Source organism: Lepidochelys kempii, chromosome 9, assembly GCF_965140285.1.
Source record: "Lepidochelys kempii isolate rLepKem1 chromosome 9, rLepKem1.hap1, whole genome shotgun sequence".
NCBI lineage: Eukaryota > Metazoa > Chordata > Testudines > Cheloniidae > Lepidochelys > Lepidochelys kempii.
The window spans coordinates 47,523,516-47,541,400 of record NC_136388.1 but is presented as its reverse complement, the minus strand read 5'-3'; the positions used below and the strand labels follow the sequence as shown (position 1 = coordinate 47,541,400).

At 45.7% G+C, this 17,885-nt stretch overlaps 2 protein-coding genes across 6 annotated transcripts in view; one reads left to right on the top strand and one right to left on the bottom strand.

Annotated features, from left to right (window-relative positions):
- IWS1 (interacts with SUPT6H, CTD assembly factor 1) overlaps positions 1-10,856 on the bottom strand; it is a 29,400-nt gene extending 18,544 nt beyond the window's left edge. Inside the window, exons 1-2 of one of the 4 annotated variants that reach the window (XM_073360177.2) lie at positions 10,600-10,856; positions 7,448-7,563 (exon numbers count right to left, since the gene is read on the bottom strand). In XM_073360177.2, the coding sequence (XP_073216278.1) occupies positions 7,448-7,563; positions 10,600-10,633 (150 nt within the window). In that variant the 5' untranslated portion in view covers positions 10,634-10,856. Of the gene's footprint in view, positions 1-920; positions 2,843-2,927; positions 2,947-7,447; positions 7,564-10,599 lie in introns of those variants that run through there. The other 3 variants (XM_073360174.1, XM_073360176.1, XM_073360175.2) reach the window with 3 other exon arrangements.
- A 91-nt stretch (positions 10,857-10,947) lies between these two features.
- The window catches only part of MYO7B (myosin VIIB), a 99,800-nt gene continuing 92,862 nt past the window's right edge, over positions 10,948-17,885 (top strand). The window contains exon 1 of one of the 2 annotated variants that reach the window (XM_073360171.2): positions 10,948-11,491. The gene's annotated coding sequence lies outside the window, so the exon portion shown is untranslated. Of the gene's footprint in view, positions 11,492-13,785; positions 14,139-17,885 lie in introns of those variants that run through there. The other variant, XM_073360170.2, reaches the window with a different exon arrangement.

Genomic DNA, 17,885 nt, shown 5'->3' with positions numbered 1-17,885 from the left:
TTCACTTGGCTATGAGTTTAACTCCCTTGGGAAGCTGCATTCCTTATTCACCTATTTCTTCTATATGCATTTTTCCCCACAACTGAGAATGGCATACAATATTTCAGATGCATTTACGCCAGAGTTAAACTGAAGAGCACTGTTAATTTCCAGTTTTACTTAAAATTCTCTCATGTACATACACTTGAAATTTGATCATGATTTTAGCAACTACTGTCTCCAGATTCACGATAGCTAAAAAAGCAATGCTGTTTACTATTCAGTCTTAGATCCCAGGTTTCAAGTGATGCATTTATTTCTAACTAGTCCAAAGATATTATCTGCTAAATTCCACCACAGCTGCAGACACAAGGAAGCAGCAAGATAGAACTACATGATCTTAAAGCATGCATGTGACCAAATGCATCTTCAAAATGTTACTGAATGTTACTCATGTAAAATCTCTCAGCAGCACCACAAAAGCAAGCTAACATTCTCTCTTTTTTTTGGTTCTCTCTCCCTGTAACATTGGAGGCCATTTGAATCTCATGATGATGATGTTAATATTCTAAGTAGTTCCCAATTTCTATGTTTATAAGAAACTACAGTGCACAATTAGAGAATATATTAATTTTCAAAAAAAAAATTCATTATAAAGGTAGAAGAAAATCCTCCAGCAGCCTGGGACAAGTAGTTCTGCTTGACCACAGTACTAACCACCTCCCACAAGTCACTGCAGGTTCCCTCTGGAACTAGCTAATCATAACACTGATTCTCTTCCCCTCCACTGCAAGGTACCTCTTAAGTAATGTACTAGGAACATGTCAAGTACATCTACAGATTATTGCTGCACTTGGCATGCTTTCTCTCAACACATTATTGAACAGGAAGTTACAATCAAGAAGAAAGCTGCAGCTGAGGAAGAGAAAGGTTAAGAATACCTGTGACTGTCAGCGGTGTAATCAAGAATGTCAGGATGGAATCTACAGAGTGAATGCTGGTCAGTGCTGTAGGTTGGGAGGATTAGAGGAACTTCTGGTCACCTTCTGGTAGAAGAGCCTTGTACCTTCCCACCCACCCTCCTAAAGTTATTTTTTTTTTATTTAATTTCATTGAACTGTACATTATGAAACCAGGAATTGCTCATGCCAGCAGTAGCATGAGATTTTTCTGGGAAGGGAAACAGCAGAAGAGGTACAAATATTAATGTTTAAGTCCTTTATCTTACAATCTGCCAGGGCTGGAAACTCTTTGGGGGATATGTAATGAGAAAGTAAAACAATTCGATCCCTGAGTCAATAGCGTTAGCTGTAGGCAACTGGTTTATCTTTCAGAATACACTAGAAAGATCTTGGTAACTTGGTATTCATATTAGTTGGTAAGAAATCAAAACGGAACAATCACGCAGAGACATTAATAGCATATTTTAGAAATCACACTGCAATAGCAAATCATAGCAATTCCAGCAGCATTAATGTTGTTTCCATAGGATGCAACATATCTCTCTAAGCCTGTGACAGACTGACAGTAAGCATCAGGTAATTCCTGAGAATGAAGAGGAGCTAACATCCTATTCAGCCTATATGATGTTTGATGCAGGAATTGTCTTTAATTTTGTTTGTTGAGAGCTCAGCAACATGGGGCCTCACACAATCCTGATTAAAACCTCCGGGCCCTACCTTCCTACAAATAAATAATAGGCACTCTAAAGACCTGTTTCAAAGAATACAATAGAAAACACACAAGTAACTATATGGGCTGAAAAGCATTTATGAATAAAACAGTTTATGAAAGTCCGTCTTGGAGTACATAGTTTATATGTGTAACATTAAGAATGTGACTTTGTAGAGATATTATTTTAGTTAAATAACTAAATATAATGAACTAGAAAATGAAGCAAGAAAGAAGGTTGGGATCTAAGCCTTGTGAGACAGTTATTTTACTAGTTCGTCTCTAAAAATTTGTTCAGAAGAAATTATGCAACACATGTGCATTTAATATCAGAAGTTTTCTATTTTTCTTTTCCAAATACTTAGTTCAAAGAAAAGATCAGACAATGTCAATGATAGGTAGGTCTCAGATAGTTGTTCCCCACCCTATTTTTTGCTCTAATTCCTTTGCTTTCTTTTCTTCCTTCTCTTTATCTATGAACTTTTTACTTGAGATGTCCTTAATTATATCTTTTTTTAGCTGAAAGAATTCAACAGCAGCAGACTTTAGTACAGTACACTGTAACAAATGTATTAAAATCAAATTTACAGTTTTAATCCTCTATGTAAAACATTAACAGATTAGTAAATAAAGTATTGGATCAATGCATAAAGTTAAAAAGTTAGCCACCCCGTATGATCCCATGAATTACTACACCAAAGTTTATATAATCATCAAATGGTGATCGGGCAATTAATTTTGATTTAAAAATCCAAGGTAAATAAAATGTTTTCCATAAAATCCTAGAATCCCAATTCTGCAACTGAATATGCAGAGATGGATCCTTACACCCACAGGGCCCCACTGCAGTCAGTAAGGCTCCATATGGGCCTGGTCACAGGATCTGGCCCCTTAAATCATACCAACACTGTAAATTTGATTTAATATGCATTACTGTACTAAAATTGTGTGTTATCTAATTCTATTTAGCTAAAACAGAACTGATAAGGACATCAAAGAAAACATTTATAGATAAAGTGGGATGGGGGAAGGAAAGCCAGGAAAGAATTGTAGAAAGGAAAACCCCCCACATACCTGAGACCCACAAACCTAAGACCTACATAAATAAATCCTCAAGAGCCCTCTTTTCTTTAAGTTAAGAACCTGGAAAAGAAATCTGAAAATTTAAAAAAGTTTAAAAAGTTAGTTTTTAAAAAAATCTAATTGAATTCTAATTTAGAGACGAAATAGTAATTAAAAAGACTTATCTGATTAGGCTTTCTCAAAGGTTTTAGTACCCTTGAATGTCATTCTTCCCACATTTTCCTATGGATGAAAAAAATAAGAGGACATAAGAAAACAAATTCAGAAAGGAGAATATGGTGAATCACTGAAAGTCATTCCTTTTGGGGGATGGTTCTAGTGTGTTCTAATTTAAACTACAACTCTAATCTTGACTTGTAGGAAATCTGGAAATTACTGTACCTTAAGATTTGGCATGCAAAGTTAACACTTTTTAAAATATATTTGTGGTTTTTAAGATTACCCAAATATCTATAAAATCTAGTGTTGGGGTCTTGTTTGAAATTAATTGGACTGATTATTTTATCCATTTTCAAATACAGAGGAGTCTCCAAACAAGCCAGAGTGTACCTACCCCTTACATCAGTGTCACCAACCGGTTGATCCTAGAGGATCTCCCTGTCGATCGTGATCTCCAGCGGTGCAATGTGGCTGACTCTAAGGAAGACTCCCTGCCTACGCCGGACCCATGCCACTGCCAGAAGCGGCCAGTGCAGCCCTGCAGAACAGGGGTTTCCCTCTGCGTGCTGCTCCTGCCTGCAAGCACCACCCCCGCAGCTCCCATTGGCCAGGAGAGCCTTGCGGGGAGTGCTTGCAGAGAGGAGCAGTGCACAGAGCCACCCCACTGCCCCCCCGGGGCCACAGGGGCGCATTGGCCCCTTTCAGGACAGTATGGAGCCAAGGTAGACAGGCAGTCTGCCTTAGCCTTGCTGTGCCCATTGCCAACCAGAAGCCGCCAGAGAGAAGTGCTGCCTGGAGGGAGGCCGCACCTCAACCCCCATCCCTGAGCCAGCACCCCATACCCCCCCCTGCACCCTGAACCCCACCCTGACCCCCCTTCCAGGGCCAGCACCCCAAGACCCCTCCTGCACCTCAACACTTTGGCCCAGCCCTGACCCCCCTCCCAGAGCCAGCACCCTATACCCCGTCCTGCAGCCCAACACTGCCCCAGCCCGGAGTCCCCTCATGCATCCAAACTCCCGCCCAGAGCCCACACCCTGCACACCCTCCTGAACCCCAACCCCCTGCCCCAGGTTCAGCCCAGAGCCCCCTCCCACACTGCGAACCCCTTGGCCCCAGCCCAGAGCCTGCACCCCCTCCTGAACTCCAACCCCCTGCCCCAGCCTGGTGAAAGTGAGTGAGGGTGGGGGAGAGCGAGCGACGGAAAGAGGGGGGGATGGAATGAGCGGGGTGGGGCTTTGGGGAAGGGGTGGGGCCTCTGGGAAGGTGCAGCGTAGATCCTGGGTTGCCCTTAGATTCCAAAAGTGATCTTGGGTGTAAAAAGGTTGGAGACCACTGCCTTACATACTACATATCCCTTACATACTGTCATGCACATGTACAACAAGGTCAGTTAAGAGTGATGATAGCTCCCTAATGTTAGTATTCTCAAATGTTTTTAATAGCAGTGGATATGTGAAAAAATTCTGTCTGTTAATGCAAAGGACAATCTGAAAGCAATTGCTTGTGTATTTAAACCAGATCTCAAATGACCATAAATGCAGTATGTAACACTAATGCCTCACAAGAATATACAAGAGTTTGAATGATTAACTCAACCCTCATACATCAGATGAAATGCTAATGGCCCCAAGCTGCCAATGTTATCTTCCCTGATCAGACTGGTAATTCTTTTGTTTTGCAATTCCTGTCATATTCTGAAACTATTCATTCCCTAAAACACTACCTGATCTCCATCCTGCACCTACTGAAGCAATCCCTCTGAGATCCTATCATCTCACTAATGCTAAGAAAATTGCTCCTACACAGGGTCACCCCTCAAGCTTCCCCAGTCCCACAGAAGACACCTAATCACATTTCTGATCTGGCTTCTTCTACTGCAAGAACTTACTTTTTTACCATACAGGACATTCTAAATTTAAAATTTGAATTTAAGTAAATTAAAAAAAATTATATTTCATGTTAATAAAAATACTTTGTTCTATTTTCTCTTTCCAACATTTGGGGTTTTAATAAAATATAGCACAAATAGCTCTTCTGCGAGAACAAAATAGGCTTGCATGCTAAGCTACATAAAAGAGTGAAGGCTTTCAGTTTGTTACAGTGTACCACATTAAGAATTTAAACAGTTTGTACAGCGTAATATACATCCAGAGACAACCACGTCATGTAGTGTCAACCTGGAACACAGATCCAACTTACACAAGAAAGTTACTGCACACAAGCAGATATCCAAATTGTAATTAAGGCATTTCACAAAGAGTGTGAATAGGTCCTTCTTCACATCATTGACTAGGAAAAGACAGAATTTCATAGGCCCAGATTATACCATCTCATGATGGAAGCTACAGGAAGGTGAGAAAACTTTGCAAAGAAATCCTTGTTGAGATTCCTTCATAAATGTCCTGTCAGGTGATGGGGAGAGGGGAAGGGATGGGGAAATCCTCTGCAGCCCATGGTAAACTTGCTCTTTAATCTGGTAGATCCCATGGGATGTGCATGAAAGCGCAGTATCCCTGCAGCAGTTCTGGCAGTGCTTCCCCCTCCACATCCCACTCCAAAACTCCAGTCATAGTACATTAAGTCCACCCCATCCCACTCCTGTACCATCCTGACTCTACCCCCTTTCCCAGTAAGGATTCCAGACTACATGAGGAACCATCCATACCATGAACTGCAAGGAGGAGAAGAGAGGCACCTGTACTCTTCCCACATGGATGAGCTTTTTGACGTAGAAAAACATCACAACACACCCAAAATAGTGAAGATGTATTTTCCTCATGCCCTTTCTGTAATTTAATTGACCAGGAGGGTTGATGTGTTTGTTCTGGGATTTTTTTCCCCAAGAAAATTTACTCCTGTACTGACAAACTTCAGCATAAACATGCAAAATTTTATGCTGAGCTACAAATCCCTGAAAAACAGCATTTATCATTTCAAATATATTTGACATTATTTGCAGCTATGTTCATGAGTTGTGATGTCTGTAAGGATATTTCTAAAGCATCCTTGCAAAACTATCATGAAACTTTTACTCCTAGGGGAATTTCGTGCCACTGCACGTGTGCAGAATTCACGTCCCACACAGATTTCTTTGCTTCCCTGCAGAAAATGACAGGGAAGCAAAGGGAAGCTACAAGAGTGGTCACAAGCCTCTCACCAACAGCACAGGCACACCGTTTTGGGCGCCCGGAGCAGCCAGTGGAGATATAAATCACTGCCCGGGGGCGGGGGAGGAAAGGGGGGTACGGGAGACAGACAGACACATGCTGGAGATGCCCTACCCTGCTCCAGGCTCAGCTGCTAGTCCCAGCTGGGCTGGGACAGGACAAGACTTTCTCTTGCCCTGCAAGGAGCGGCCAGGGCAGGGTCACACCCACCCCCGGAAACCTTTCCAGCTGCAGGAAGCTCTGCTCCTCCTCCCCTTGCTTTTTGCTGGCATCCCTCCTCAGCTGAAGGAGGAGGAGTCACTATATGGGGAACTGCTCTCCTGTCTGCCCAACCCCAGTGTATCCAGACCCCCCACATATCCAGACCCCCGCCGAGCCTCAGCTGCCTGTATCCAGAACTCCCCCACTGAGCCCCACCCTCCCTGCATTTGGATTCCCCCACCCCTACACCCAGGCCACCCCCTGCTGAGCCCCTCCCCTCGAACCTCTGCCTGGATCACCCTGAAGAGGCCCCCGCACCCAGACCTCCACCCCACAAAGCCCACTCCCCCAGCACCAGGATCCCTATGCATTCCCCCACACCCAGACCATCTCGCTGAATCCCAACCCCTTCACCTGGATCTCCTGCAGAGTCCCATTCCATCTGCACCCAGAACGCCCCCCTCCAAGCTGCCTGCACCCATATTGCCCCGCACAGAACTCTCTCGCTCCACACCTGAATCCCCTCACACTAATTGCCTCCAGACTTGGAGCCTGCTGGGCTGAGCCTGCTTGCCGCACACCTTGATCAGGATCCAGGGCTGGGCGTGCGTGTGAGACTGTCCCTCTCGCTTACTGTCTTGGTGCAACTGGCGTGGAGGGGCAGGGCTCCAGGGTGTTCCTGGGGTAGGCCTGGCCCTTGCGCTATGTCAGGGTTGGATGCAGCCTCACTGCTAAGTCCGTATCCAGGGAAGGGGCGGGGAGGGGCTCCAAGGTGCTCTCCCACCTCTGTGCAGCCAGTGGCCTGTGCTCCCCACTGCCATGCTGGAGCCTCCACATTTATTTATTGACAAATAAAATATGCAGAATTTTGCAGAATTTTAAAATACGGTGTTCAGAATTTTTTTTTTTTTTGGTGCAGAATTCCCTCAGGAGTAAACTTTACTAGCTCAAGCACAGAATCTATTCTTTTATCATGATAAGAAAACTATTATCCTAATCACTTGCTAAAAAATTACATCCCCTGGCTATCTAGGCAAGTAAATTTTACAAGATTACTCTAAGGGTCTGGTTTAAGGAACCCAATATAAAATTAATCTCCATTAAGAGTAAGGCCCTCTCTCATTTAAACTCAGGCTACAGAAAGTCATGTTTTTATTTGATCAAACCAAACATTTCACTGGTACCTCTGAATGATGCTCTAAGCTTTCATTGTCTGATCCAGAATGCTGATCATTTACATCATCTTCAACGTCAGACCCTGAATCTCGCTCATCTTGTACTGGGGTGGCTCCACCATCATCTGCACCAAATTAAAAAAAAAAGTAAGATTCAGTAACATCTTTCAATATCTATAAAATATGAGCTTTTTGACATTTTTGCAAATCAGAGAGCCAACAGGCAAGACTCTCAACCAGAACTTCCAGTTCCAGAATTAAAACAATAGATACTGTTAAAAGACAGAAAAATACATCAGCAAGTAGTGGATTTCAGAGCATACAACCAGAAGCTACAGTACACTACCAGTTAAATGACAAAAGAATTAAATTTGCTGCTTTTATAGCAGTGCCTTTATCGGTTGCGACTCCCATCATCTACATTCTTAAAATGAATCACTTTAGATTATCTCCAGAACAAAATTTATCAGGAAAATTTGAGGTAGAGGCAAATCCGCCACTGTGATCCTCACTACTCTTAGAGACACAGGCCATAGAAACTTACAGTATAACAATGTGACCAACAGGCTCATGTGATCATCAAAAAATACTATGTGTATCATAAAATCAATCATTTAATATTCAGTCACACTTAAGTAGACCTGTCACAGACCTAATGATGTTAATTACCTGCATGCTTTAGGGCTTAACTGCAGATTTTGTACTACAACAACTACTGTTTAGAAACAGATGTAGTTAAAATGGTAAAACTCCCATGATCAGAGCACAATCAGCCCATATGACAGCTGCAGCCCATATGACATCCTCAGGGCCACCCAAGTAGTATATATATCAGGGGTCTCAAACACGCAGCCCGCGAGGTTCTTTTGTGTGGCCCGCCAAACTCCCTGCGTCCCCCCGTCCCGGTCTATCTCCAGGCCAGGGGTGGACAAACTACAGCCCGCAGGCTGAATCCAGCCGCAGGATCGCCCCCTGGCTCCCCGTGGCGCACTGAACCCTGCACCCTGAGCCCCCTGCCGCACCCTGCACAATGACCCCCTGCTGCACCCCACACTCCCTGCCCTGAGCCCCCTGCCATACCCTGCACCCCTCCTGCACCCCCTGGGGGCTGGGAGGGGGTGGAGACTTCGGGGAAGGGGTTGGAATGGGGGTGGGGCAGGGGTGGGAAGAGGCGGAGTGGGGCGGAGGCAGCGAAGGGGGGGGTGTCAGTGATGAGGCCATCGGGCCAATGCACTAGTCTTCATATGGCCCTCGTGGTCATTTGAGTTTGAGACCCCTGATATATATTGCATGGATGCAGCCCACATATAACACAGAGAGCTGCACATGCAGCCCACAATGGAAAATAGGTTGAGAACCGTTGCTCTAGACTAACCACAATTATACTATATACACCAGTAGCTGCAGACACACTAGAGAGTTGTACCATACAAGAACTGCACAAAAGTGACATGTGGTCAAGCCCTCAACCATGGCTGTCTTAACAGCCAAAAAGGGTGCTTTCTTCCATTAATATCAGCACAATCGAATTACTTTAACACAATTTCAAAGTCATCTTAATACTCATTAATATGCAGGCTAACACATTTGATAGCAAGTTAGTTGGTTGTGCTGTATCCTAGGGAGGAGTCTAGGACACAATACAGCCACCTAACTTCAAACATGCTGGCCTACATATTAGGTCCTGTCTATACTAGGAAAAAGGTGTCTTTTTAAAATGTAATAGTTAACATATTTTAAGAGTCTAGCAGAGATAGGACAAGCTGTATTTTTAACAAGTATTAGTTCACCTCAACCAGCTAACGTGTTAGAACTACAACTTGCCCTGACTGCACCAGGATTTTAAAACATATAAGCTATCATCTTTTAGAAGCACCCCCATTTTTCCATGGCAGACATGCCATTAATGAGAATCTAGAGGAATTTTTAACTGTGTGAAAATAACCTGACCGAGCCGACATTTGAAAACCCTTCTTTTTTGCTCACTGAACCAGGACCTTAAATCATTTGAGCTGATCAAGCTATAGCCTGCTAGGCTTCATCTAGACTAAGATTAGAGATGTTAAGCATATTAGCCAACAGTGCTAATTAACAAGTTTTAAAAATCTATTATGGACAAGGCACAAGCTAAACTAGTTGAGTTAAATTCTAGTACCTAGCATGTGTTAAAATGTGCTAATGTCAACGTTAAATCCTAGCTAATGCAAGACCTCTTGCTAGCTCAGCTGAGTTAACCTGGTTGAAGATGACATCCTCAATAACCTAGACAATCTACAATAATTCACCAGACAGTGTGATGTATGCATCATTTTGAGGCTAAGATATCTTTGAAGACAGTTGTGGAGGTTCTATTAGATAAGTCAGAAACATCTACGTGTAATAAACAAATGGGATACTTTGTTTGGAAAGAACTTTTTTGGGGGTGGGAGAGAAAGCTTAATGACCTGATTCTCAGAGATCCTGAGCTTCCATAACTCCTCCTGATTTAAAAATGGTAAGTGATAGTAATGAGAACTTTACATAGTAATCGCTTTGGCTTTTGATAGCATCTCTCAACCACATGCTTAATTTGTCTCACCCATATTGGTCAACACCAAGCATGTCCATTTCCAAGCAATACAAAATAATCCGTCACCACTCAGCCTGTCACCCACGCACCTCGGCCCAAAACAGACCTGTTGCCGCTCAGCTCAACACCCAGGCATCGCCTCCCAAAGACAACCCCAGCCTTTCACCCAGGCCCTCCCAGCCAGGACAGCCCTCATCAGCACCCAGGGTGTCACCCAGTTCCCCACCAAGGACAACCCTGTCAGCACCCCAGGGTGTCACCCAGCTCGTTGCCCCCAGGAGAGCCCCCCCGCATCAGCCTCCAGCCTGCCTCCCAGCCCCCCGGAGCCCGCCTGTCACCGAGGCAGAGCCACGAGCGCACTCTTGGGACGTGCCGCCCCTTACACCCCGCTCCTCTCTCCCCGGCCCAGGCGACCCCGCGCTCGGCCCACAGACAAGCCGTGCGGAGACAGGAGTCCAGCCCTCGGGTCGGAGGGGCCTGACCGCGCTGCCCGGGAAAAGGGGTGAGAATCTCTCCCCTGAAGGAGCTGCCCTGGGCCAGGAGCCGCCAGCCCAACCCTCCACCCCCCAAAACGGTGCCTCTCGCCCCGCACCTGACTGGTCCCCGCCGTAGTACTCCGCCTCCATCGCGGGCCTCCGGCCCCCGCCTCCCTCTCAGGGCTCGCAGGCTGCTGGTGGAGGGGGCGGGGCAGGGCCCCAACTTCGCGGCCTAGTACTGGGGACCTGCCGCTCCGACCCCCGCGCCGCGTACAATCAAATCCCTGGCGCTTCCTACTGCGGCGGGCCCAAAATGGCGCCTCCCCCACACCCTCACAGACAGCTCGCGCGCATGCGCTGCGACGACCAGTGGGGTCAGAGGGCAATGCACCACGCTGCTGTCGCGAGAGGTCAGGCACAGAGAAGTCTCGCGGCGCTTTGGAGGCGCGCGCGATACTCATTGCTAGCCGCGCCCAGCGACGGGGGGGCGCTCGCTCTGTCAGGGCCAACTCAGCGGGAGGGTGGAGTCGGGCTAGAGCCGCCTTCATCCGTCCCCTTGAGCCTGGGCCTGGCGGAGACCAGGGCCCCACTGAGCGCCCCTGGAGCGGGTCGCCCCCAGGGAACAGGCAGGGGCCCACCCCAGCAGGCCCCTCAGGGGACAGCACAGGGCATGTCTGGCCCCCGGGTGCGGCCCGTGACAGCGAGCCCGGCCCCTCCTGTGTGTGACACGGAGCAGAGACCAAACTCACCCTGAACGACATAATCGGCATCGTTTATCTCTGTGGATGAATACATCGTTCTGTGACACACCCCAGCTCGCCCGTATCCTATTGCCGTGATTCTCAACCAGGGGCCCCTAGCGATCTTCCCGGGGTACATCAACTCATCTAGCTGTTTGCCTGCTTTTACAACAGGCTGCATAAAAAAACACTACCGAAGTCCGTACAAACTAAAATTTCACAGGGACAATGGTTTGTTTATACTGCTCTATATACTATACACTGAAAGGTAAAGTACAGTATTTATATTCCAATTGATTGTTTAAATTATATGGTAAAAACGAGAAAGTCAGCAATGTCTCAATATTAGTGTGCTGTGACACTTCTCTCTGATTTTGTAAGCAAGTAGTTTTGAAGTGAGGTGAAACTTGGGGGTATGTAAGACAAATCAGACTCCTGAAAAGGATATAGTAGTCTGGAGAGGTTGAGAGCCACTGCCCTGTTGCACTAAAGGCTGCTAATATGAATAAGTAACGGGTGTATATGTATAAATGGCAAAATACCTCTGAGGTCAACCCAGGTTATGCACCTATGCAGCCCTTAGATCCGAACAGGAAACAGCAGAAGGGTAATTAATATGCATTCTTCCATCCTCCAGTCCCATCTGAAACACCATATCCAAAGCGTGCCCAGGCTTGTAAGTGGAGTCTACCAACTACCTGGGACCATCCAGTGATTTTTACAGCAGCCCTGAAAATCTAAAGCAAAGCAAAAGAATCACCATCTGGGTGGGTGCTGGAAACCCAAGAATTATAGGCATTGATGAACTCACTTCCACTATAGCAGGGTTCTCAAACTGGGGGTCAGGACATGGGGGGTCACGAGCTTCCAGCCTCCACCCCAAACCCCGCTTTGCATCCAGCTTTTATAATGCTGTTAAATACATAAAAAAGTGTTTTTAATTTATAAAGGGGGGGGGTTGCACTCAGAGGATTGCTATTTGAAAGGGGTCACCAGTACAAAAGTTTGAGAACCACCGCACAATAGTATGGAATCTAATTAGCCCAGCAAAGGCCTCTGTAGTGGAGCAGGTTGACATGAACATCAACACCAATCCTATCCTATCATCGTCCTAGGCCTCACACATCAGATGGAGACACTCAGTTTTAAATAGATTTGAGGTTAGATGCACTCTGGCTCTCAGCAGCCTTGGTTATACTGCAGGGTGACCCCAAAACACTGCCAGTCCTGGATATTCCTCAGAAATGTATGTCTTTTACCGCCCAGCCCTCTCCGAGAAAGTATAAATGTTTTAAGTCCATTATTCCTTAAATGGGATAATATGCCTGCTTATTATCTCAAATAGTTATTCAGACACTTTAAACACACTGCATTAGAGAAAACAATAAAACAGGTTTATTATCTATAAAGAGATTTTAAGTAAGAAGCAATGAGGTTATAGAAATGGTTACAAGAAAAATGAAGATGAAAGATAAAATGTTTACTAATGTCTAACAGATGTTTACTATGTATGTCAGATTCAAGCAAAGTTTCTCACCACATGCTTTCAGCAGTTTTACTGACCAAACGAAACCCTGTAGGTCAGGACCCCTCCCCCAGAGTCCAACGAATGCTTCCTTTGTCACTTCAGGTGCAGTGAATGTGATGGGCAGAGAGAAAGGTCCCTTGGGGTGCTTGTCCCTCCTTTTTATAGTTTCAGTCTCCCTCTTGAAAAACATTTCCAGCTGGGGACTAGGAGACAAAGAGTCTATGCGGACAGATGTTCCCTGCTGGCTTTTTCTCACCTGTTTGAGCTTTCTTTGTTTCCATCCCTGCTTAATGACTCTGTTTACTGTTTCAATCCAAATTAAGGCAAAAACAAAAGAATGTGTGGAGGACAGACCTGTCGACTTTTGCCTGCGCAGGGCTGTGGGGTTTGGAACATGTGATAACAACATCATACAGGGAAATCTTATAACTTCACATACAGTGTTGCCACACATTTTACCAGGACAGTAGTGACCAGCAAATTATGAGTTTTCAGTGATGCCTTACAAGACATGTCTTGTACAAAAATTATTACAATATAGGGTATAGGGTACAGTATAGGGTATGAAGAGGCATATGTTTTGTCACAGCCCCCTAGGAAACCTGTCATACAATGAGATGAGATTTCCTCTCCACTGGACAATGTTCTGGAAGCTTATACTATGGAGCTGGGCATTATGGACATGCCTAAGGAAGAGGTGAATGACTATTTTGCAGCATCTGTAGATTACCTGTAGTTGGTGCATTTATATCCATGAACATCCTCTGAGTTGAAGGGATGAATGTCTCTCAGGATACATCCTGCTCCTGCTGCCATACCACAGCTTGCCAGCTGTTGTGCCACTCTCTCATTGGCTGGTCAACAGATGTCCCTCCCTGCCCTTTGCAAAAAGCCACATGGACTTCTTCCTTCTCTGAGCAATCTGCATAGCTGCAGAAAAATTTGTCACTTCCAATGAGTTGCTACCTCACTGCATAGTTGTACGTCAATTCCAATAAGATATTAACTGTGTTACAGCTCTGTGTGTATAGTATTTGCATGCCTATTTGTGTGTGCATGTATGTTTGTGCCTTACAAACTAGAGCTTGCCCCTCAATTGCCCGTAATATATGCTTCTAATGCTCTGTTGGCTGCATTCCAACGGGAAGGATGGAGAGACACTCAGACCATAATGGGATTGCACAGCAGGGGAGCATGACCTGCCTTCTAACAGCCAGAGTGAGAAGCCCCACATTGTGTGAGTGGAGGAGTGCAAGGCCACGGATCCAAAAGCCTCCTGGATCTGCTTTTCAGCCCAACAGCATGAAGTGGCTGGAGTGAAATAAACCTTCCCTAAGAGACAGGATGCTCAAGAAAATCAGGGGATGTATTTGAAAGTCCTTTGCTGGTATGTACTTTTCTTTTTCAGTCAGCTTTTCGTCTTTACAATGTGCCTTTAGACTTAACTACAGACATCAGTGATTTACAGCTACAAATCTGCTTAGGTAAAGGGAGGAGGTTAATGGGCAGTTACCAAAGGCTCAGGTTTCTGGATGAGCAGTAAGCGTTTAGTTGTTACACCCAGAGCCACAGCTCTTCAGAAACCCCAGAAATGTGATTGGGACTAACCTGAACCTATGCTCAGCATCTGGGATTCTGTGATATGGAAATGCTGAGGCCTGTGTGACTTATCCAAAGACAGAGAGGAAATGACAGCACTAGTGCCATGTGCTATTTAAACCCTCTGATCCAGAGAGAAATCTCTTAAGTAGAGAACTGCTGGGAAGAAACAGTTTCGTCAATGGATGTGTCTACTGATCTATTGTTCTCCAAAGCGGCAGGATTATTGTCACCTGGATTACACAGATTTTAACTTGTCACATTTCTGACCATTTATTCATCAATATTGACCAAACTGTCAAAATTATTACCATGTCTCTGCTTAACTTTGTCACCACAAATTACATCTATAAATGTGTCTGAGTACTGCAGAGTCCCATAATCATCAATGTGCTGAGCAATTAACATGTCCACTCACTGCAGGGCAGTCCTAGACAAATTCCTCTTGCCTCTCCACATCTGTTTACTAAACTGTGTGCAATCTCCCAAAGAACAATTTTCACACCCACTCATAGACATTTATACTGCAGGGTCCCTTAGCAAACAGCCCTCCCGCCACAATCCATGCTTTACAGAGCCCCTTATAGGTGCTTCTCCTTGGTATGTCTGCACTTGAGCAGTCTGGCCTATGTTTTTTGTGATCCCTTTGTGCTATGCTTGCTGTGCTAATCCACGGTGGTGCTGCATCACACTTTCAGTATGTACTTCAGATTTATGATGACGACAACACTTCCTACAAGCGTGCAGTTTGTTTTCATAGGATCACTCAGTCTTGCATGGGCGGCAAGTAGCATAGGTAGAGGAAGGCTATGCCTCCCCAAACAGCCTTTTGTTGCCCTGTCCATGCTCTGCCCTGAAGCTCCCTCCTCTGCCTGCTTCAAGTTCTCTTCTTGCTGTTCTGTGGCCCAGAGGCTGGGGCATGCAGGCTGGGGCCAGTGTGCACAAGGCCGGGAGTTGGGTTCATGCCTTTCTGCCCGTCCGTCTGCCCAGGTCTGAGGGTGCTCGGGCTGTGCCACCTGCCCAGCACTCCAGAGCTGTGGCCACTCCGGCCACACCGCCTGCCCGGTACTCTGGGGCCACTCCGGCCATGCCACCTGCCCGGTGCTCCGGGGCTGGATCCGTGCTGCCCATCTGCCAGGGGCACACGGGGCGGGCTGGAGGCTGCGCAGCGGGTTGGTGGTGCTGCAGACAAGGGGAGGGGCAGGGCCTTAGGCAGGTTGGAGGGGTTGGGTATTAAAACCCAAACATAACCGAATGGATGGAATTTTATCACAAGATATGAAGCTGCAGTGCTTCAAATGTTTCTTGCTGTGGTTCTTTGAAAGATTGCACCTACAGTATATGTATTTGGATGTGGAACTACCGTAAAACCCACCAGAGTGCATATATCATACAGCAAGGTCTTTCTGTTTTTATTAACTCCCCACCCTCCCAGAAATGCATCTGGGAAACTAGAAACTAGAATAAAAGATATAAATATATTACTGTAGAGCTGTCACAGATGCTTAGGAATTCCAGTAAGTTACAGTTTACGAAGGGTATACAGAATAGTCAATAGCAAGGAAAGCTAAGGAATAGTTAATCCACCGCATACAATGTTCTAGGCTATACACCCACATCTGTAGGATGACTGAACCTTCAGTGCTCATCCATGCTGTTTTTGTATTTATCACTCATGTACAGAATTTGATGACATTTATATAGTAGCTGGCCATTTGGCTTTTACAGTCAGGATAAATGCTGCTTAGTAAGAAACTTCAGTAACAATCCCCCTCAGAACTCCAGTTTGTCACCTAGGTAGCAGTTTATACAGCTTTAAAGCTAGTGAAACCACACATTCGAATATGAAACTTTATATGTGAAAGTTCATTCTGGCGTGGGTCTCTAAACTGGTATTGAAGTTGCTGTGGGGGATGCTAGAAAGAATATGGCAATAGTTATTTGACTAGGTCCAATGGCATGGGACTAAGTGCTAAACCAATTTGAATCTGGTCAAAATTCAGACATAGTACCTCAAATTACATGAGACCAGATCCTCAGCTGGTTTAAATCAGCATGGCTGCTTAGAGCTTCTCTAACTTATGTGGTCTAATAATGTTCCCGAGGGTCCTTTATGCTGGCTGAGGATCACCGGAATACAGGCTAATCTGGTGTAGTGCAACTGCCAGTGTGGAGCTTCCACACTGCCTATTTAGGGCAGCTCTGTGGTACCTTAGTGCTTCAGCAGCACTGCAAAGGATTTCTTTCCACCAAGGCTAGGATCGGGCCTGTAGAATTTACTATAGACGAAGTGCAACACTTCAGCGCTCATCTCTTGATGAATAAATAAGTTGCAAAATTGTCTTGATGTAACCAACCTAAAGTAAAAGTGTTAGTTCTTCCAACTCTTTCCAGGTGTGTTTGTGCCATAATGGCCTTGCATGAGGCTCCAGTAGAGGACAGGCAATGCAGAACTCTTAGTACAGCATCTCTCATTCCTGACTGTCCAATTGCAGCTGATCGTTAGCTAGGTACTCCCTCTGTAGAATTCACTTTGTTTCAATACATTCTCAGCACAGATCATGGAAAATGTAAATTGTTCAGACTAATTTACCACCCCATTCTCATTCCCTGTTGATTGTAAACCCAATGTCTGACGTCAGCTGCTATGGGACTTCACCGGCAGATGATGGCAGACAGAAATGCTAGTACAACTTTAACAATTCCCTGTTTAAAGAGAAAGTTTTAATCGTGTGTATCCTTAGAGAGAGGCATCAGCATATTGATATACAGGGCAGACTCATCACCTTGAGATTGTACAGTCTTTACTAGTGTAATCATGACAGTCCTAACTTTTCTTGCATTTGCAACATTGTGGCAAATGACAATACTTATAATATTAACCTGGCAACTAGAGGCAGCTGCTGAAACATCCTGACTCGTAGGTTCTTGCTCTGGCTGGAGAAATCCTGAATCTGTCTCCAAAATTGCTCATGTCTGGGACACATCCCTTTTTCCTTCCCAGCTGTCATGCCTGCTACTGGAATAGTAACAGTACTCCCTGGAGTGCAGTGCTGGGTATAAGTCGCAAAGCCCAGATGCACCCAAACTCCAGTGGGAGGTGCCGGCATGAAGGTGCACCCCCCCGATTCTGATCAAGGATAGTCACTCTTTAGTTGCAGCCTCGCATCCCTTCCTCCCATGTTCCCCGCCCCAGCACAAGATTCCTCAGCACAGTTAGGAGACTGAGGCTTGCTTTCCATCCTAGGATGTTTGTGCTCCAGGGAGCAGACAAGGGACCCCACGGGGAACAAATGACCCCAAAGGAAGAGGACAGGCAGTCCCAGCCAGCAGGAGAACCTCTCCTCTGCCGGCCACTAAGAGAGGTACTGAGGAAGAGACACCTGCTACCCCACCTGGTTCCAGTGAGAGAAGTGCAATGGGAGTGGAAGGGGAGAAGAGCTCCCTGGATCCAGTGGGAGAAGCAGCCCTCTTGATCCCTCTTTCTCTAGTGAGGGAGGTCAGGGGGTGGGTGGAGACCCACTCAACAGTGTCC